We start from the raw sequence: 22,736 nt of genomic DNA, 5'->3' as shown, positions 1-22,736 counted from the left end.
TTGTTTGTTACTAGTCCAGTTACGCAAAGTGATCGTGCCAGCATGGCTAGTGAGCTTGTAATTTCGGTTGAAAAGTTGCTAATGTCATTCTTGACAAATGAACTCCTCCAAATAAACTAAAACATCTTGTATCCTATGTGTGGTATGAAGTTAAATATGAAGATGAGTATTATAGTTACATGTGGTACATGCCGCCCAAAAACTGCGGTTTGTTGGTTGTTTGGTTTCTTTCCTTTTTTAGCGTTTGCGGTTCTACCTCGGCCTCTAAGTTACATTGCAACGTAAAACCACTTAACTTTCACCTAGCTGTTTTTATATACGATTGCACATCATTCTGTTTGTTTGTTTGTTTGTTATGCTGAACTTGATACGAAGGTTTTGAACCGTTTCAATGTTTACTTTTGCATGACATATCATTTTTTCCTCCTTTGAAAGGTATCCCAATAAACCAATCAACGGATGGCGTTCCTCAACAGACCTTTCAAAATATCTGCAAGGGTTAAAAGAGAATTTAAATCCCGTCACGAAGAATTCTGAGGATTGCATGCAATGCAAGATTTCTCGCAAGGTTCAGACTAACCTACGTAGATTCGTAGATTCTCTTTCTTACGCTTCTTACCCTTCATATTATGTATAAACCTCCGGTTTATACATGAAGGGTAAGACAGCGCTTTTGTGTGTATTATGGCAATCATAACAATTCCTCATTAGAAATCCACCCTTACCTAATGAACTCAACTCCAAGACGTGCGCTTCTTATTTTATCATTTATTACTGGAGAGAAATCTGAAGATTACCATTATCTATTTATTCAGCCAAGTGAAAATGACAATAACAGTTACATAACGTACATTCACATGGAAATGGCACAGTTGAAGTTTGTAGGTAACAGAATGTACAGGGAAGCAACATTATATGGGCTAGTGCTCACAAAAGTAAGTATTTTACGGTTGCCCTTAGGCATTAGTGTGTGATTATTTGAATGCATATCATTGAATGACAATGACATCGTCACCGCATATAGATCGCCATTTGGTGAATATGAGTGATAACTCACGCTGATTCGTACCTTTGAATTTGTTGTTAGTTTGGATGTGACTTGTATACTGTTCTGCTTTTGTTTGAGTTTACCATTTTACTTAGTCTAGTCGAGATGTATAACATTGTATAATGATTAATTTTCCTCTTGAGGTTTGATTTTCTTCAATTTGTTTCCCTCTAACAAATGAAGTTTGTAAGATCGCTTACTGCTGATCTGTAATTCAACAAACATGTCGAAAATAAAGGAACCACGGAACTCGAACCTGTCAGCTACCTCAGCCTACACACTACTACTTGATATTCTCTTGCATAACTTTCCTGTTGCTGGAATAAACGCGAAATGGTATCACGCAGTATAGCTGCTTGATTTATACATCTAGGTAAGACAAGTCAATTCAATAAACAAATGGCAAATCAAATCTACCTGAGCTGCCGTCTCGACTAGGGGGTATTTGATGATACCTCAGTTTGTAAACTGCCCACTTACCTGTGTCAGATCAGAAACAACCATGCAAGCCCCCCCCCCCCCCCCCCCGAGCGTTGGTCATTGTACTATATCTACCAGTAAGAGTCATATCAAACCTAATCGTTTTCAGGCATTGCGTCTAAATGAGGGTAACAATGCCTCCTCCATTTCCGATAGCTCCCTGTCAAAAGAAGTAATAAAATCAAACAACAGCAAAATTTGCGGGCTAGTTCGATTGTAACGAAAGTAATCACGTGACTATAATTTCGAAGGTCTCTTCTCACGTCCACCCTCACCTTTTCTCTTTTTGCGTAGGAGTATGCGTACTATATAAGTCCCAGGTGCGCATCAGGTCTAGTCACAGAGGACCCAAGTTGTCTGTAGCCTGCTCCAAGCTCTTGAGCCATCCGCCGCTGCTGCATCAAGTAATATTTTGTCGACGTCGCTGCACTCCAAACCAACCAAGGTGAGTGGAGGAGAAACCGATACATGTATATATATATATATATATATATATATATATATATATATATATATCTACATATCTATATATATATATATATGGAGACAGATAGGGGAGGGGAATTGTGATTGCACGTCTTGCCTAACCTCAACGGTCAATACTATTTACATTTCGTTTGCAGCATCTGTACTCCACTTTTCTCATGATTCCTTGTTTTGTTTTACACTATATGTCAGGTTTCAGGCTTTGTAAATACCAGCTACCTTCCTCCCCATTGTTTCCTCGGGTGCTAAACACCCGTATGCGACTGTAAAATCCATTAAATCTTGATGCAATATCCATTATTCTATATGATGATGGTGTCCGGAATTTTTAATCAGAATTTTTAAATCAGACTGACATATATTTTTACTGGATTTCCCCTTTAATTAAGATGAAAGCAGAAAATTAGCGATAAAAATCTGTCATGACATCTAGTAGAGTTAATGGGCACGGTGGTGTTCAGAATCTCAGGTGTCCACAGTGGAAAAAAAAAAGTATACGATGTCTTAAGGTAAATCGGCATAGATTAATTCACTCACAATTTTATTCTAACCCAGGTTCTTTACTGCGATCATATTATGTCAACAGAACAATTTTACCCTTCTGAATTAAAACGCAGAGAAACAGTCTCAGCACAGAACTTGAGTCACTTTGCATTTTTCAAATACCCCATCCTTTCACTATACTTGATTTGTATTATTGTTATCTGATAGTAATGATACTAATCATTATTATTACCCACGCCGATGAAAATCGGCAGGGGGTTATGTAAAGGGTTCCGTATGTTTGTTTGTTTGTTTGTTTGTTTGTTTGTTTGTTTGTTTGTTTGTTTGTTTGTTTGTATGTTTGTTTGTTTGTTTGTGTACAAGATAACAAGAGAACGGGTAAACGGATTTGCACGAAATGTTCAGGGAATGTTTGGATCTTCTAATGACAGGAAAGAATCGATTAGATTTTGGTGATAATCGGTTGACCCTTGCAAATTCTGTGTGACCTTGAAGTTTTGACCCCATGGTATAGTGACCATTCCGAAAATTTCCCGTTTCTCACTTTGCGATTTTCCGCTACCATACGAAAACATAAACTCCCCAACGATCCGACTTCGCTGCTCAAATGTTCGTAAGAATTCCGAAATTTACGTTTAGGCCTATTTGAGGGACTATGTCCTTCTAGATTTATGAAAGTTCGTTCTCCGTCATCACAAACTGGCCCGTATTTTGATGATTTTTCAAATTAACATTGATTGTTTTTTTCGTTGGAGGAGCATTTTGCTCGGTCGCAGTCACACTGCACGATATGCGTGCTCAATGTCAATGCGTGTGCAAGGCCGCTGAAAATGCATCGCGCTCTACACTGTTGGTGCAAAATTGCACCGGGGACGTTGCGGCGCTCGTTGGTGGCCGAATACTGGTGCAGTAGACATTTGCATTCAACCCTTGCATTGAATAATTCCCGTAGACACTAATCATAGGGGTAATTGCCTAGGGGGTACGTAAATTTTGTTTTTCTTTTTTGCTTTTGTGGATACCATCAAAGATCGTACACTCATACGACCTTTGATATTTGATGATTTTTCAAATTAACATTGATTGTTTTTTTCGTTGGAGGAGTATTTTGCTCGGTCGCAGTCACACTGCACGATATGCGTGCTCAATGTCAATGCGTGTGCAAGGCCGCTGAAAATGCATCGCGCTCTACACTGTTGGTGCAAAATTGCACCGGCGACGTTGCGGCGCTCGTTGGTGGCCGAATACTGGTGCAGTAGACATTTGCATTCAACCTAGGGGTAATTGCCTAGGGGGTACGTAAATTTTGTTTTTCTTTTTTACTTTTGTGGATACCATCAAAGATCGTACACTCATACGACCTTTGATATCATCACACTCTCGGCTTGCTATAATCAAAATATCCCGCAAGAAAACGGCGTATTTCTCGATTTTTAGCGCTTTTTCCGCGACCCGTCGCGTAGACAATACTCTTAAAACTGGACTTAATTCGCGCGCGCTTGGAAAAGTTCCGATTCTGCACTTTTGACGGTGGAATTTGGGATTTTCGATGGATTTTTGGAGGAGACTTAAGGACTTTCCTGTACGTGAATGAGTGTTAATACCGTATGTGTAATGATGTGATTTGCGTGTGATGTGACTGTAGAACCAAAGATCGTACACTTCAGTGTACGATCTTTGGTAGAACTCACTGGCTGGTGATAAAGCACACTGGCAATTAAGTGGCCGAATTCTGGTAGATGACCGAATGCACATTATGTTTACCCCGACTTTGTACTTAGGCGTGGGTCTGCCGCCTTTGACGGCCCCTCTCTAGTAATAACGATGTTATTAACTCCTTTCCTTTTTAATTTTTTATTGATTATTGGAAATATCAGGAAAAATATGAGCATCTTTATTCTCATGTCTATTTTTGTCTTCCATTATGTATACGAAATACATTTAACTTTAGGAGCTGACTGGTACTTACAAGCTTTGCTTATAGTTAGCTCCGTCATTTACTTTCAGAGTCATGGCCTTATTTTTTTTTTCGATATGCCCTGATATCCTGGCATTCAGTTTGGTAGAAGCAATACAATTGTTGTATGTTTTGACTTGTAATCTGATTATTATTTTTTTTTCCAGTGAAATGTATTTTTTTTTTCGTGAAATGTTAGAAATAGATTCGATGATAATGATAATGATGATGATATTAATAATAATAATAATAATAATGATGATAATAATAATAATGATAATAATAATAATAATAACAATAATAATAATAACAATAATAATAATGATAATAATAATAATAATAATAACAATGAAATAGGTAGGGGAGAGCGGGGAGAAGTGGGACATTATTTCAAGTTCGCCGATTTTCTTCTGATATCTTTTTATAAAAGAGATGATTACATTTCCTTGCGGGCTTGCATGAAGGTTCATACGGTAGGTTACATAAAGAGCTATAAACTGGGGGTGGCACTGTTCTCAATTTTCTGCAGTTAATGAAAAGAAAAAACCTTATTTTGGGGGAGAAGTTGACCCACCCGTGGGTAAAGTGGGACAACGGCAAGGGAGAAATGGGACGGTGTTGGTAAAGTGGGGTAAAGTGTGACATCCTATAAACATGTCGGAAAAGTCAAAGTTTGAAGGCGTAATGAAACATTGGTAATGAAAACAGTCAAACATGCTTTAAAATGATCTTTATTTCAACAAAACAAGTTTGAACAACATGTTTGAAAATCTGAACTGTTTTACATGTAATGCTATTATGAGGGACAAATGGGACACGTTGTCCCAACTGTCCCTCACATGGCATATACATAGATATGTACAACTGCTCAGTAACCATGCAGGCATTTGTCAAAAACAAGTTATATTAGTTGCATATCAATAAGGCTCACCACCAGCTTCAATTGTGCCCTTGAAATCATGAATACAAAGACAACAGGTTAATTAACCTGATTTAAAAAAAAAATCATATTTGGGGGAAAATTTTCAATAGCAATTTATGCACACTTAGAATTTGCCGAACTGCATGGCTTTCTTAATGTGATGTATGGTTGCTAGGGACTTATTGTAGATATTAGCCAATCGCTGATTGGTTGAACAGTTTTTGATTCAGAGGACGTGTCCCACTTGACCCGCGTCCCAACTCACCCCGCTCTCCCCTACTTTATATTGTACATCACAACAAACTGTGTTTTCTCCTCGGATATTTCGCAAGACTCAATCTGTGTTAGAGACTGATATCTAACAAATTTTCACCCACAAATTTTTGTATAGTTACAGTGTAACATGTATAACTGTTTAGCACCCATAATATGATGAGATGATTATTTTATCATATCGCATACATAGCTTACTAACTGGTATCTTCATATCGTATCTCATTTCAAAATTCAGATGAAGAAGTTCGCAGTCTTGTTTCTCTGCATGTTTGCTGTCACACTCTTCGTGCAGTCCTCATACGGTAAGTCGACGTCATCTACTGTATTCTGGTTTGAAATTTCAATATTTACGTCAATAGGTGTTAAAAGGATGGTACAGTATTGGTGGAGATGAAAATTGGGCTTTAACGTTTTTGTGAGATTCCAAGAAAAGACTTATGAAATAGTACAGAGCATACCATTTTAAGAGGAATTCAAAGTTTATTTGATGAAAATCGGGTTTGGAATGACTGAAACATCCAAAAACAAAGTGAAAACAAAACGATTGTAATAAAAATGTGGGTCCCACACTTTATTAGGATCACTCTGTTTTGGATATTTTAGCCATTTCAAAATCAATTTTCATCAAATAAACGTTGAAATCCTCATGGAATTACATGCTTTTTCATATTTCATAAGATGTTTCTCACTATCTCACCCAAAAAAAAAATGACAAAAACCTGAAGTTAAGTCTCAACCAAAACTATACGATCCCTTTAAAGTTAGTAAAACGCATGTCTTTATTGCGATAGTTTGCATGAACTTGAATGTACTAGATAGGATAATAATATCCCTGACCAAATGAATGATTGAACGCACTACCACTGACAGTCACTGGAATCACAAACAAGGATTCTTCAATCAAAACTGCAACCCTCCACTTCATTCAAGAGCAAAGCAACTAGTTTTTAAGTTTTTCTTACTGCGCTACCAACATTATACTAGGGATGTTGGGCAGTAAAAAGAAGAAGAGGAAGAAGAAGAGGATTGCATTAAAGCTTGATGGAGTTCGTAAATTGCGTTAGGATGTTAAACGCGTTACGTGGGTATACTTACTACAAGAAGGCATAACAGAGTGTGCATATGATTTTCTACTCTGTAGTGCCATTGATAACATTGATTACTATAGTTATTAAACTTGGGATATCCTGTGGAAGAACTCATGGTCATCATGGTCATAGTACATATAGTTGTGCATTGTAGCGAAGCATTACAGATATACATGTAAATAATGTGATTGCATTATATTAATATATCGTTAGTGTATATTATTATCATTAATATTATCATCACTTTTATCATCATTATTCTATTTCATTGCGCTTATTCCTTTCATATCATGTTGTAGTTTTTATGGCGATGTCGAACAGTTTCAACCGTAATGTTTAGATTGTATACAATCTGAATGATAAAGCATTATCAATTTAATGTATAATCTGTATCATAATAATGATATGATATGTAAAACAATGATATATTTGACACAAAAGACAAATACAATACAACGCAATGCAGAAAAATTAAGTAACACAATACATGTATGCGCTTTAGGTGAAAATGGTTCAAATTGGAGGCGACATACAAAAAATGTGTAAACATAGTCATGCATAATATTGGTAAACATTATCGACTGTCCAGTATCACGTGATTGCTTTCATCCAATCAGTGACTTCTATTTTCTTATAAAACATATAACATATCGTTGGTCGTTTCACGAACCGACGCAAGTGACACCTGACGGTCAAAAGTTGATTCTGAGATAAACGCTTTCGAAAGTTTGGCTTGCTTTTTCTTGGTCACTAAAGGATGAAACTGATTAATTTTGTAGATAGGAAGAGACAGTGAGTTCTCATATTACATAATATGAATACTGGACAAGCATGCAGTCCCGAGTCGATACGCGGTGACTGATATCGTCATAATAATATTCTCCCTGCAGCACAAGAGGAAGCAGAGGACCCAGAGGAAGTAGAAGAGCCGGAGACAGAGACGGAGGAACCTGAAGAACCAGAGGCCCCTGAAGAACCAGAGGCCCAAGGACAAGCGCAGGAGCAACAAGATGCCGAGGAGCAGACTGACCCCGAGGAGGCAGAGGAGGCAGAGGAGGAAGAGGAGGACGATCGCCGACGGCGATAGGCCAAAACCAAACACATTCTGTTTGCCGTGCCCGGTTAGCCGTGATCGAACAGTCCCATCAATGAGCTCGTAGCAGAGCCGCTGATCGTGACGCACCTCGTATCAACGAAACAGGAAAGACTCTCGCACGAAATGGAAGACCCGTTTCTACCCTAGTCAAACATGACGCGCCCCTCCAGAAAGTACGCACTGTCCGCATCATGTGTTTTTTTTTTCCCTTTCAGGGTGGGGGGGGGGGGGGGGAGGGATGGGTGGGGCTGTGCTTTTAAATAAAAGGGCTGGATGTATCTTGCTCCTAGTTTCATAAAATGAGGTTCCAATAAAAATGTCCCTTTGATTGTTCTAAATTTAGAGCAATCACAACCAATATCGTAAAAGCCATGACTGTCAGCAACGACAAGTTGTCGCATCAACTCAAATGAAATCCCCAGATATCGGCCTGACGTTTTATTTCAAGATTAATAACGATCGCTCGAAAATATCTAGTTTCCCCCTTTCTAAAAGTCGGTCCTAATTCTAAGATGATAAAGTTAACTGAGTAAACCTACGTAAACTTACGCTCCAACCCAAATGTCAAACAATGTCAATAGTGTAGAATATTAAAAATGGAAGAAACATACAAATTGTACAATTCTCTCTATCAATTATTTGTGCCTTTCCTTTTGTTAATTATTCTTGTATAATTTAATAAGAAGTATAATGGTTACAGTGAGACATGACAGAAACAAAAGAGGGTGAGGGAGAGAGAGGGGGGGGGGGGGTGAGGGAGAGAGAGAGGGAGGGGGTGAGGGAGAGAGAAAGTGACAGCAGAAGCAATTCACAGATAATTAATGAGCGAACATTGATGGAACTTGGATAACAACATGGAAAAGACAGGTGTACTACAATACATGATCATAATTGTGAATATCTTCTATTAACGTACTGAGTTTGTACGAATTGATACGAATAAAATGACAGTCTTGGTGGATGATTTCTTGTGGAGGATAAGTATGTGCCTTAGAGAGACTGCTAACAACGTTTTCATGTTAGGAAAAGTCTGCAAAATATGCATTAAATATAGCTGCAATTTGTAATAGTTATACCACAGTACAAAATAACGATATAGGAACCTACGGTAGTCAAAACAGATTCTTGAACAAACGAAAAAGAAACGCTCACACAAGACCACTGCCTTGTGCAAAATGGGGGGGGGGGGGACGAGGTCATGATATACTAATAGGCTTTTGTCGATATTGTAAAAGCACACCAACAGACATAGAACATCGGAAATAGGGTCTCTACTCACACACTTGTCACACGCACTAATGGAATCGTAATAGTTACCAACATGAAAAAAAACAAAACTAAGAAGAGAGAGAGAGAGAAAAATGCTGTATATTATAATTTGTGTTTGTATCTCTTATCTTATATATATATATATATATATATATATATATATATATATATATGAAATTAAAACCTAACATGGCATTAAAACGCTTTATCCTGGCGAGGAAAGCGCATGTTTTAGAAACAAGACACCAAACAGGTTAGTCATCGCATTCTTCATCAGCGACCAGGATGCGATGTGATGTTAGATTAAAAATCCGTTTCTGAAGCAGAACATACACACAAGGGTATACGTCTAATATATAATAATATATATACCTTGCATCACCAAACAAACAAAAAGTCGCACCCCTTGATTTTATGTGTGGACTCAAAAAAGATGAAAACGGGTCAATCAAGTCAATTTTGAGCTTTTCATATTTTCTGAAAGAGCTATTCTTCGTCTACATTATCCCGAAGTTTGGGATCGTAAATTGAATGGAAAGTGGGTTTTTAGCAATTTTTCTACAACCCTTTTTTTGGTAAAGTAGTGTGATCCCCTTTTTTTTTCTTGACAATCCTTTGCACACTGTTCACTTTCAACTCTAAAGAGAAATAAATTTTGAAAAGATGATGCTACTGCTTTGAAAGTTGACATTTATTATGAACAGAATGTGTTTATCAACCATGTTTAATTTCAGCTTAATCTGATAATCCCTTCATTGTTGTTGCTACAGTGGTTTACATCAAGTTTTTGTCCCATTCATGGCACGGGTAGCACGGCTCAGTAAAGATTAGGCACTTGAATAGACCCTGTACTTTACAGCGTCTTTTCTCAGTTCAAAGTTTTCCAGAGTGTGCGCTTTCTTTTCAACATTTATGTAGATTAGGAGAATCCATTTGAATCGAGTTATACGTCATTTTAAAGCTTAGAGTCTGCTCTTTCAGAATCTGCCCTTAACTAAAAATCCATGTCTGGCAACTTTTTGTGTGTTTTGTTGTGCAGGGTAATATTTCATTATATGTATACAGTGTATATATAATCACATATATACATATATACAGCTCGCCTAAGTAGTCGCTTTACCCGTTTTTCCTCAAAATTTGCCTGGAGCAAACATTCGGAAAGGTCGGACAAATTTAGAGCATATACATGCATGCATGCGTCACGTATCGTCGTATATTTTATTACCGAGAGTGTACCAGAGACATTGGTTTTGCTTGTGGCGAGAGGTTCAAAGTGTGTGTTTGTGAGATGACGCAAAAATGACGAATGACAACTCTCAGTTAAGAATAGCTATGATCCTTCTGTTTTTGGTCAACGTACATTTTGCATGTTCGGTCTACATTGTGTTCACTGTCTCCCCTCGGAGAATTAGAGGCACAAATCCCACCGAAACACACTGTTTTGCGGGCCTCTGAAAGGGCAGAATGGAAAAATTCGCCATCTTGTTCATGTGTATAGCTATCTTGGGATTCACAGCAGGCCAGAATGGTAAGGTTGATGTATTCGAATTCGTAGAGGATATTGCACACATTTTGATAACTTTTATGTGCTCTCAGTTGGCAACTATAATGATGAATTTTATTGTTCGATATGATTTTACCAATTTCGCAGCAAGCACCATCATAGCCTGTCATGAAAAATACAATACTGAGTGATTGATATTGGTATTTGGTGTGCAGTTGAAGGGATGGAATAGTTTTGGTTGAGATAGGGCTTTAGGCTTTACAAATAAACATGTATATTTAATGGGTGATTTCAATATTGATCTTATGAAATGTAACTCCCAACATATTTCGCAAGAATTTGTAGAAACCTTAATGTCTGTTTCTTTATTACCGTTAATTTCTAAGCCGACCCGTGTTACTGACCGATCTGCCACTTTGATTGATAATATTTTTTGTAATATTCTCCCAATTCCCGAGTCTGGTATTGTTTTATCTGACATCTCTGATCATTATCCAATCTTTACACAAGTGCCAATTAAGTTATCTCCTAGGCAAAATAATTATCAGAGACGTCGTAAGATTACGGCCAATGATCTTATTAATTTGCAAAATAGTTTAAAAGATATTGATTGGTTTTTTGTATACAACAATACCGATCTTGATTTGTGTTATGATTATTTTATGAAAACTATCACTTCTAAAATTGATGAACATATTCCGTTTTGCACAAGGAAAAGTTCTTATAAAAGAACTCCAAGTCTCCCGTGGATAACCCAATCACTTTTAAGATCGATTAATAGAAAAAATAATTTGTTTTATAAATACAGGAGTAACCCTACGGATAAAAACAGACAAAAATATGTGACTTACAAAAACACGCTTACTAATTTATTGCGTTTACAAAAGAGAAAATTTTATGTCAACCAGATAATGAAATATAAAAATGATATAAAGAATACTTGGAAAACAATAAAAGATGTTATGAATACATCTAATGATGCATCTAGTATTTCAGAAGTACGATGGGGTAATACCTCAAGCAATGTACCTGCTGGTATGGCCGAAATTTTTAATGATTTTTTTGCATCGATTGGGAAAAATTTATCACAAAGTATCCCTTCATCTAATAAAGTGTTTTTTGATTTTTTAGATATACCTAATCCTAAAACTATATTCTTGGACCCTACGTATAACGAAGAAGTTATTGATATTATTAATAACTTGAAAGAAGGGAAAAGCCCAGGTTGTGATGGAATCGATAATTATTTGTTGAAAAATATAATTCTTCAAATAATAGATCCTTTAGTATATATTATTAATCTATCACTTAGTACTGGGCTTGTACCAAGTCAAATGAAGACTGCCAAAGTTATACCTATATATAAGAAAGGGGAGAAAAATGATGTCAATAATTACAGACCAATATCGTTATTAACTTCAATTTCTAAAATTTTGGAAAGAATAGTATATATCCGAACTGTAAAATTTTTCAATATGAGTAATATATTTACGAATTTTCAATTTGGATTCAGAGAAAATCACAACACCACCCACGCTTTACTTACCTTTGTGGAAAAGATTACACATGCACTTGATACATTCTCGCATACAATAGGCATCTTCCTGGACTTCTCAAAGGCTTTTGATACGATTAATCACGGTATACTTCTTTCTAAGTTATCCCATTATGGTATTCGCGGAAAAGCCTTGCAATGGTTTACGAGTTATTTATCTGACAGATTTCAATATGTACATGTGAACAGTTTTGATTCTTCTATGAAGAAAATAGAATGTGGTGTTCCGCAAGGAAGTTTGTTAGGCCCACTGTTATTTATAGTTTACATTAATGATTTTTATAGATCTTCAGATAAACTCTCTTTCATATTATTCGCGGATGATTCCAATCTTTTTTATTCCCACCCTGACCCTAATACTTTGATTAGTACAGTGAATGATGAATTGAAGAATGTCTCACAATGGATATATGCAAATAAATTGTCACTGAATATTGAGAAGACAAAGTATATGTTTTTCAGTAATTCTTTAGATAGATTACCAGGTAATGTTATATTTGACACTACTCCCCTAGAAGAGGTTTCGTCCATTAAATTCTTAGGTGTTTGTGTTGATAATAAGTTATCATGGAAGTGTCACATAAACAATATTTGTAAAGTAATTGCACGTAACATAGGCATAATGAATAGATTGAAATATTATCTTCCTTCTTCGGCTTTGATTACGCTTTATTCAAGTTTGGTATTGCCGTACTTGAATTACGGAATTCTTGCTTGGGGGAATACATATTCGACATTGTTAGATAAACTTTTTCTTCTGCAAAAGATGGCGCTCAGAATCGTTTTTAACCTTCATATCCGAGCACATACTGACAAGCTTTTCCTTGAGCACAAAATTCTGAAAATAAAAGAGTTGTATTTGTTTCAACTTGGTCAATTTATGTTTAATTACAACTGCAATCATCTACCCAAAATATTTTATTCTTTATTTCACCGTAACAGCCACGTACATAACTATCCCACTAGACAATCTAAAGAATTTCATCTTCCCTTAGTTAGAACTGTACACACTCAAAATACATTTGTTTATACCGGACCCAGATTTTGGAATAGCTTAGATAATGATCTAAAAGAATCTGTGAAGTTAATTACATTTAGGTATAAACTCAAAAAATATTTGTTTTCTAAATATACCAGTTAATTCTGTTCAATGAAAAAACCCGTCATGTTTCACTTTTCCTTGAGATTTTGTAGTGTGTCCACAGACCTTTTCCATCCCTCTCCTTTTCCTTCTCTATTCTTCCCTGCTCCTTTTTCCTCGTTCTTCGTTGTCCAGTATCTGTCTGAGTGCATTTCCTCAAATTCTGTTGTTTCTGTGTATTGTGTTATTGTTGTTGTTGTTGTCGTCGTTATGTTTTTTGTGGCCGATTGCATATCTTCCTTTCAGTTCAATCTTCCTGGCACACCTGGCCCCATAGTGTCTGTGCCACAAATGTGATATGTTATATAGTTTATACGTTTGCATCCTAAAATCCTAGTAAGTATTGTTCATAGTATCAACATCATTATATCAATGAGTAAAATGTACAATAGTATATAGAAGAATTTAAAATGAATATGTCTTATTGGTATAACAAATTGGTGCTGTTGTTGTTTTGTTCCAGTGTTCCACGTTTTACAAGCGTGGCTTTTTTAGTGGAACACTGTTTTCCATCATTGTGATTATTTACTATTTTTGTTGCCATGACAAAGTGCATTGTTTCTTTTTTACGACATCATTCGTGTATAATTTATATTGTATTGAAAAAAAATCCTTTATCGGACGAGTGTAAGAGAAATGAAAAAAAAATTGTATCACTTTGGATTATGTCAACTTTTTCTTTTCTTTTCTTTGTGATGATGGAAATAAATAAACTATTGAATTGAATTGAATTAGGTTTCCAATATTCAATTCAATTCACTTCATTCACTTTATTGATAATCATAAAAACAGAAATATATACAGTGTAAAATGTGACGGAGAGTTCACAAAGACCGCCGAAGGCTTGACACAAATGTGATCCCCTTTGTAGAGTTGAATACATAGAAATATACAAGTACAGATTCAGAGTTACATTCAGAATACTTAATGATAGTTATAGATTACATAGACAAATAAAATGACATAAAAGACATATGCTATATACTACATTAAACAAATAAAACCAGCAGACAGAATAAAAACTAACAAAGATGGACTGATACATTATGACACGATTCAATAGGCATTTTAAAGATATTTTTTATATCTAGACTTAAAAGCACTTTGAGTGAATACATTCTTAAAGAGTAAATCTAAATCATTCCAGAACTTAGCAATTTATATAAAGTAGCTTTTTTATACTCAGGTGACAAAATATCACCCTTATTTCGAGTTCAATGTCGTGTAATGTACGATTCGTTGCAAAACAACCATAAAGTATATCAGGTAAAATTGCATTCGAATATTTTATACATAAAAAGACCAAGTTTGACTGAGACACTGTTAGATTGTGTGAGAGTATTCTTTTTTTTTTTTAAACGAAGCGGTGTAGTCACAATGGTTGGCGTTTAAACAAATTCGAATTGCTTTTTTTCCGTAAAACAGATAAACGACGCTATAAATAATAAATAAAAAACCTAAACTGGTTCCAGACCATACAAGACTACAACAATCAAAATGAGGCAAGATAAAGGCATTAAACAACATAAAAAGAGTATGTAATGGCGGTATTGAGCGGAGCTTATGCATTATGTCGATAGAGAGAGATACTAATCTTCCCATGAATACTATTCACATGTTTATTCCGAGTCAACTTATCATCTATAATAACTCCTAAATAATTAATACTGTCGGCTTGATCAATGATTCGATTATCTATCAAAATTTCTGAATACGAAATCAATGGAATATTCTTGTGAGATAATGAGAAAACTCTTGTGAAATATGAGAGATCATTCAATTCTAAACGAAATTTTAAGTTTATTGGTAAAAGATTGGCTTTGAAATGAATGGCTGAGGTATCCCAAAACAGGTCCTAGAGGTCCTAATAAAACTTATTAACTTTGTTTTGCTTTATTTTTGGACATCTTAGCCATTTCAAACCTGATTTTTCATTAAATAAACTTTGAATTTCACTGACACCGACAGACTGATAGCTGTTCATTTTTGGTTCTGTTGGATTACATGTTTTTATCTTTAAATGAATTTTGTTATTGTTTTTAGGAGGGGTATATTCTGGTTTTAAAAAGGAATTCAGTGTAATATATTACTTTCCTGTTATCAGTTATGGTTCTACTATTGCTTTTTTTTTATTTATGGCATCGCTTTTCGGTCATCCATGTGAAATATAAGCCCAAGAACGGTTGCATTCTGTTTCATAGTCATCTTAGTGAGAAACTATCGAAAAGGAAAAAAAAAACACTCACGCAACAAACGAATGAATAAGCAAAGTTATGTTGTTGCTGTAGTTGTACAAAAAGAGACACAATGGGGGCCCAATGCCAATACCCATTATACAGTGGACTCCCGTTATCATGGCTATATTGAACGAAGTCCTCGAGACCGGCAGTTTTCTTTCGTTATAAGCGAACAACTAAACAATAAAAAAAAGTAGAGCGAATGATGTTGGGCCTGATTTTTTATTTCGTTGTAACCGTAATTTCGTTATATAAAACGGTGTTCGTTATAACGGAAGCGTGCTGTATTATAAAAAAAAAAATCAAGCTATATTATGGGGCCATCTTCCTCGTCATGGGGCCATCTTCCTCGTCAAGCTTAGCTTATGATGATGGTCCCCTGCATTTCATTTTTATCATTTCCTATTGCTTCCTTTCATATATGATATTCGTTCTTGAAAAAAAAAGAAAATGTATGTAAGATCCAAACGTTACGAATATTAGCTGTGTAAATGACTATGTAAGTATTTTGTTGATTTGTTGATTTGTATTGATTTTGAAATGCAGAAATAAAAACTGAACTGAACTGAACTGAACTACTTGTAGGTCTATATACATTGTACATGTTTGTGTATCTGCGTATAGGAGCTTCATTGTCTCGCAGGGGAGCTCATAATTTATAAAAATAAGTGTTTCCACACAAGAGCTCATGAAAGTTTCTCCACATGGGATCTCATATCAAACAGCATTTATCAGGAAATCGTTGCCACAAGGGATCACACAAATTTAAGCGTTCCCGTCGCTGAGCTCATAGATAAGTTTCCACATTGAAGCTCATAAAGTAAAGTATTAGACAAGCGTAAAATGGTCTGAAATCATCTCTTGTGCAGAAGGAGAAGTTCGGCTCGTAGGTGGCAGGTTGGCCCGTGAAGGGCGCGTAGAGATTTACCACGACGGGGAATGGGGCACCGTGTGTGACGACGGTTGGGATATGAACGATGCAGCCGTGGTGTGCCGGCAACTCGGCTACCAAGAAGCGTGGGACGTCCGACAGTCGGCCTACTTCGGGAAGGGAAACGATGCGCAGCGAATATGGCTGGACGACGTGGCCTGCACGGGCAGCGAGCAGCAGCTGAGTGACTGCCAATTTATTAGCTGGTACTATCACGACTGCATCCATGCCGAAGATGCCGGCGTCACTTGAAGGTGAGTACACTAAAATGTTTGATAACGAGGTAGAAAATATTATATTTTTATATTTAAGAAAGATCTTGAAAGAAACTGGTAAAGTATCAAAATCAAGACTTAACCCTTTCACAATGCATTGTATGTAAGTTCAGCAGTTTGAAATGAAGCAATTCCCATGTTTTAATAAAAAGAAAATATGAAGGAGCCGTAGAAGGGAAAAAAAAGAGCTAGCTGTTTGTTAAAGGGATGGTAGGGTATTGGTTGAGATGAAGATTGAGCCTTTAATTTTTTGTGAGATAAGAAACCATGAAATGTTACATGTCAGAGCATACTATTCTTAAAGGGATTCAAAGTTTATTTGATGAAAAGCAGTTTTGAAATGGCTGAGATATTTAAAAACAAAGTAAAACAAAGTGATCCTTATTAAAGATTGGTCCCACCTTTTATTGGACTAAGGGTCCTTTAAATTTGTTTTTCGCATTTCAGCCATTTCAAAACGATGTTCCATCTTATAAACTTTGAATTCCTCTTAGAATTGTGTGTTTTTTATGTTTCATAATATGTGGTTTCTCCTTATCTTACAAAATAGTTGGAAACCATAAGTTCCATCTCAACCAAAACTATACCATCCCTTGAACTACTTATTGCACATGACTGAGTACTAACAGTGCACAGTAAAAATCATTACCTGGAGATATACAACTCCAAACCAGACAGATATGGTGTCTGGGACTCCCCGGTTTAAACTCAACCCTCACGTATCTATTTTCAACCCTTCCCGGCAGCATTCGAGGGAGAGGTGCGTCTGTCAGGAGGTTCGAAACCTAGGGAAGGCCGGGTCGAAATCTTCTCGGGCGGTCAGTGGGGGACCGTGTGCCCAGATTTACTGTGGGGCAACACGGACGCGCAAGTTGTGTGCCGTCAACTTGGGTTTGATGAGGGATACGTCACCTATGACGACTACGGTTCTGCGCCGGGGCTACCGGTACTTTTCACCTCCGTCATATGCCACGGGCTTGAGGATGAACTCATCGACTGTAGCTACACCAATGCGCAAGTGATCGCATGTTCAGTAGACGCCACTGCGGCAGTCCAGTGCTTCGGCGGGCTCTATGGTAATAAACAAAATCTATCAAAAAGTAGCCTACAGGCCCCATCCATCATTTCTCATACAAGTTTATATCAATTGAAGTCATGATAAATTCATTTTCATTTTCATTTCATTTCAGCACAATGAAAAAAAGGACTTGCTTACAGACAGTGGCCGTTATTTTGCAAGTGCATGCAACAAAAGTAAATAGAGAAACATAACAGTATATTATGTATACAAAAACAACAGAAGTAAAGAAAAACCTCATAGAGAAAAAATATATGAGCATTCTTCCACAGAGAACATGAAGAAACAGAAACTGACAAGAGGTTGTTATGAACGTAACAACAATGCATATGGTATTCATTACACAACATGATAATAAACTTAACTTCAAAGTAAAAAAAAAAATACCCTTCACAATTATTATGCGATGAATATCAAATTAGAACTCTGCAGCCCCCCTCCCCCCCCCCCCCCACAGGGAGAGAGCAGTATCTGATTATATGCTATGTAATTGCATTACAGATACTGATCATGTGAAATGTTGTTAAAATGATGCAATAGATTCCAAGAGTTTGTTAGGAAAATACAATATAACATAAGTTATACACATGACTAAAAATTTCGAGACGGTATGAAATATTTTCCTTACTCACGCCAGTGCTGTTTCCAAAGGCTGTAGGTCCTCAATCCGTGTCTTGAAAAGGTTTATGGTTCAAAGGTCATTGCAGACCATTAACTGTGAATCTGCTTTCCGAATCGGTATTAAACAGGTGACGAGGGAAGCGTCCGATTGGCCGATGGATCGCCTTCCTTGGAAGGTCGCGTGGAGATCTACTACGACAACGAGTGGGGGACGGTGTGCAACGACCTGTGGGATCTTTCCAACGCCGAAGTAGTCTGTCGTCAGCTCGGCTTCCCCGACGTCGTCGATCATGACTATTACTTCGGCAGCGGTGACGACCCCGTCCACCTCGACGACGTCGATTGCCTGGGGGACGAGAGCAGGTTGGCCGAGTGTTCTCATCGGTCATGGAAGGAGAATGATTGTACGCACGTTGAAGACGTTGGAGTGAAGTGCAGCGCCACAGCCCCGGGTAATTTGCTTGTTGTTATTATTACATATAGTGTGTTAGATTCTAATCCAATAATAGGTTAATCTTACAGGAAAGAGTAAAATCTTACCAGTACAATGATCATAATAATTTGATCAAAATTGAATGAAATTTGGGATGTTACGAAATTGAGAAATTGCGCTAAGTTCTGAAGAACAGTCCTCGTATAGCTGGCATTATTCAATATGCAAATGAGTGAACTGATGATGTCATCACCTGACGATAATTTTAATTGATTGTGTACACACAAAATAAAGAATGGGGAAAAATAGATGTTTCTTTGATTGAGGTGTAAAATATGATGGTATTCCTGGTTGAATAGCTTTAGAACAATGATCAGTTCAATATATCAGTATTCGAGACTGGGGCGAATTAAACTTGGCTTGCATGAAAAACTGGAAATTTCACAGATTTATGTAGCTACAAACTATTTGGCATGGAGTAAGGAGAAGTGATATCCGTCACTTCATTTTTTACTTTTTTCCATATACATATTGACTAAGATTTTTAAAAAAAATGTTCCCTTAAAAAATTAGCGGAAGTTTGAAAATGTCATAATGTCCTTATTTTTTCATCTCATTTTGATCAAATTTTCATTGCTGTGCTAAAAAATGTTATTCCTTCTTTCCAGACTTACTTTCAACTGCTCTGGAACTCCTTTGAATTGCTTATAAACCATGTAAACCAGCGGGTGATGTTCGTTTTTTCCAGCGGTTCGTTAATCTGAAAATGAAGTGTTAGGCCCTAAGGTTTGTTATTCAGTCACAATAATGAAACTAAAAGATAAAAACGTAAATGTATGGTAAGTCTAAACATTGTTCAACACAGGTTTTTTGTTTCTTTTTTATTCTAGGCGTGAAACGTTTCGGATCTGCTCAGTGTTCACGAGAGTTTTATGTTTCCTGTCTTTCTAGCTGTTACGTTTTTCTTTTTTTTTATTGCCAATAGGCAACGATATGACTGAAAAAAAAACCCACTTTGTGTCACTTTACAGGTTCCAGTGGTATTGAAACGTGGGTGATAGCTATTATCGTTGTAATTGCGTTGGTCTTCATTGTCACATTCGTCGTCATAATCATTGTTGCGTGTGCGTCGGCAAAGAGGAAGCAAGCTGGGACACAGAATACTGTAACGGCCTTCACCGTGAGTGGTGGAAATTATCCCTCCGCCGCCGGAACTGCTGTACAAGGTTCAACTGCCTATCCTACGCAGCCTGCACCAGCGACCTACTACCCACCACCTCCAAGCTACTCTACCGTCATGGGGTCTGTGTCGTCTTCCCATGAGAACGGCAGCGAAGAGGTACCGACAGTTCCTCACACCGCCACCTCCAATCCAACGCAGGGAGTACCGTTGCCAGCTTCCGATGGACCCGTCGTAACGGGGCCAGGTCCTGCCCAGCCGCCGAGTACAGCCATTGACTACCATGAGAAAGAAAACACTGTTATCTTAAGTAAAAAAAAAAATAAAGCTAGAATACCATCTCAAAGGCTAGGTCACAAACGAACGATTTTAGACCATTTCATAAGATCTTCTTTAAAAAGGCTGTACGATATACCAGAGTTCGTAGACCCTTCTCAAACCGTAAGTTCGTAGCCTGGTCAATGGTCTTGTCTAAGGTTTTTTCCACATATTTTAATTTGTTTGAAACCCTCTTTTCGTATTAAAGACGGCCGTGTGAAAGACGTGAGAACAACGTAAGAACCACGCAAAATTTTTGTCGATAAACCTCCTTCTACGAACAATGTCAAATAATCACTTTGTTTAATTTTAGGTCCCTCTATAACAGCCCTAATTCTTTTTTTCTTATTCCTTGAAACATGATTATTGTGAAAGTTTTGAGGTTGTTTGAAATCGGCCAAATAAAATTTTTCGATATGATGTCATTGATAATTGTATTCTTAATGACATCATTGAATATAATATCATTGAATTATTGAACTATAATTAGTTCATATCTTTAATTCTTTATTTAAAAGCGATGTCTCTGATGCAATAAAGATTGCAAATATAAGGTTATTCCTCTGTTTAAGAAAGGTAACAGATTAGGCGTCAGCAATTACCGATCAATATCTTTATTTTCACGTGTCTCAAAAGTATTAAAAAAAAGATAATAAGGACAGCCTACTTTATGAAAAAGAACGATATTCATTCCAAGTTCTAGTTTGGTTTTTCAGAGAATAACATAGTACTTCCCATGCTCTTTGTACAAAGAGAAATACTGTAGTGTACTTGCTCTCGATAGATCTTAACGCACGGTAGGCATTTCCTTGGTCTTCTCCAAAGCCTTTGACACGATCAAGCATGGCATACTACTTCATGAAATGTATCATTGTGAAATACATAGAACATAATGTTTCATAAATGTTTGTCCATTCATAAATACCCCACCAGACGATCCGTAGAAAATCATTTACCATTGGTGATGTCCTTGTTGAAAAGCACATTATACGTTTATTATTAATGACCGGTAAAGATTTCGTTGGCATGCATTAAGTGATAGTAATAATTAAAAAATCTTGTCTATTAGTAATTAAAAGAAAACTGAAGCGGATATTGTAATACAGTCGTATAAAAACAACTGTCTGAGTATTCTTTATGGATTAGTATAATCAGAATTTCTATATTGCTTGTTCCGTGCATTATGAATGATTCTTATACATGTTTTCCTCTCTCCTTCTCTTCTTTCTATTCTCTGTCCCGATTTTCGTTATATTGTTTTAATTTATAACGTAAAGTGTCCTCGTTTGCACTTCGGTGTGTTTCACCTCATTTGTCTGTCTTGTATTCTGGGACCTACGCTCGACAAGCCTGCTTTGGGGGAAATGCACTCTTACAAGTTCTGCTTTTTAGCATTCCTCCCCTTTTCCAACATTTCCGTATACTTACTATTTTGGAAACGTATCCTTTATTTTGTATTATGATGAAATCTGTGTATTCAATTTCTGTAATATGTTTACATTTTTCTGTTGGAAATGAAAAAAAAAATAATGAAAATGAAGTATATAGGTCCTTCATGTTTCTTTAGCATTCATTCTCAGATTCTAACTTTCAAAGACTGACCACTATGTTTTATATATTATTTTGTAATAATCTATGTATGTCTCCTAGCTGGATATCATGTATCATTTGATTGTGCTATATCTGATCTATTTTTTCATCGAGAAATTTGAGTAATGAACTTGAAATTTAAATCTTGTTCATAGTCTCGTCTGTGCTGGATTTTGAATTTTATTTAGCTTTTTCAAAACCTAAAAAACAATATCAATTTATGTATATATCCATGTTTAATTTGATAAATTGATTAAGATTGAACTGGGTTTGGTGCTCACACATTTTCTTGAGTTAGTGTGTGTGTGTGTGTGTGTGCGTGTGTGTGCGTGTGTGTGTGTACGGACATAGTATATTGTAACAAATGGGACCTACAATCTGCAAGATTCGCTTTTTAGTGGCCTCATCTTCATCCTCCAATGTTTATCATCAAAATGCCTATATCTGCAATCCCCATCGAATATCAAAATATAGTCTGATGCTGATATTCATTTACTTATACGGATGTATACGTTGTGCGTATAATGTTATTGAATATGTTGAGATGCATGGAGAAAAAAAAATCAACTTGAACTTGTTATCATTCAATTTGTGCTTTCAATTATTTTAATGAATTGAAATTGCTGTTCCATATAAGTATTTTTATATCTTCCTCAGGTTTAGTTTTCCCATGGAGGTAGAACCGCTTTTCTTTTAAATGAGCTCATTAATTCATTTCTTTATTATTTCAAGTCGCTGACTAAGAAT

At 36.5% G+C, this 22,736-nt stretch overlaps 1 protein-coding gene across 1 annotated transcript; it reads left to right on the top strand.

Annotated features, from left to right (window-relative positions):
* Positions 1-10,508: 10,508 nt before the first annotated feature.
* On the top strand, positions 10,509-21,343 carry LOC139741050 (neurotrypsin-like). Its single transcript, XM_071651638.1, has 6 exons — positions 10,509-10,654; positions 16,433-16,748; positions 17,516-17,845; positions 18,597-18,920; positions 19,933-20,391; positions 21,333-21,343. Exons 2-6 carry the CDS (start codon positions 16,721-16,723, stop codon positions 21,341-21,343), a joined length of 1,152 nt encoding a protein of 383 aa, XP_071507739.1. The 5' UTR covers positions 10,509-10,654; positions 16,433-16,720.
* The last annotated feature ends 1,393 nt before the right edge of the window (positions 21,344-22,736 follow it).

Source organism: Diadema antillarum, unplaced genomic scaffold (genome assembly GCF_040938485.1).
Source record: "Diadema antillarum isolate AM-2024a unplaced genomic scaffold, OU_Dant_1.0 seq00000900_RagTag, whole genome shotgun sequence".
Classification (NCBI taxonomy): Eukaryota; Metazoa; Echinodermata; class Echinoidea; order Diadematoida; family Diadematidae; genus Diadema; species Diadema antillarum.
Note: the sequence above shows the minus strand (reverse complement) of the source record. Positions and strands in the feature narration are given on the sequence as shown.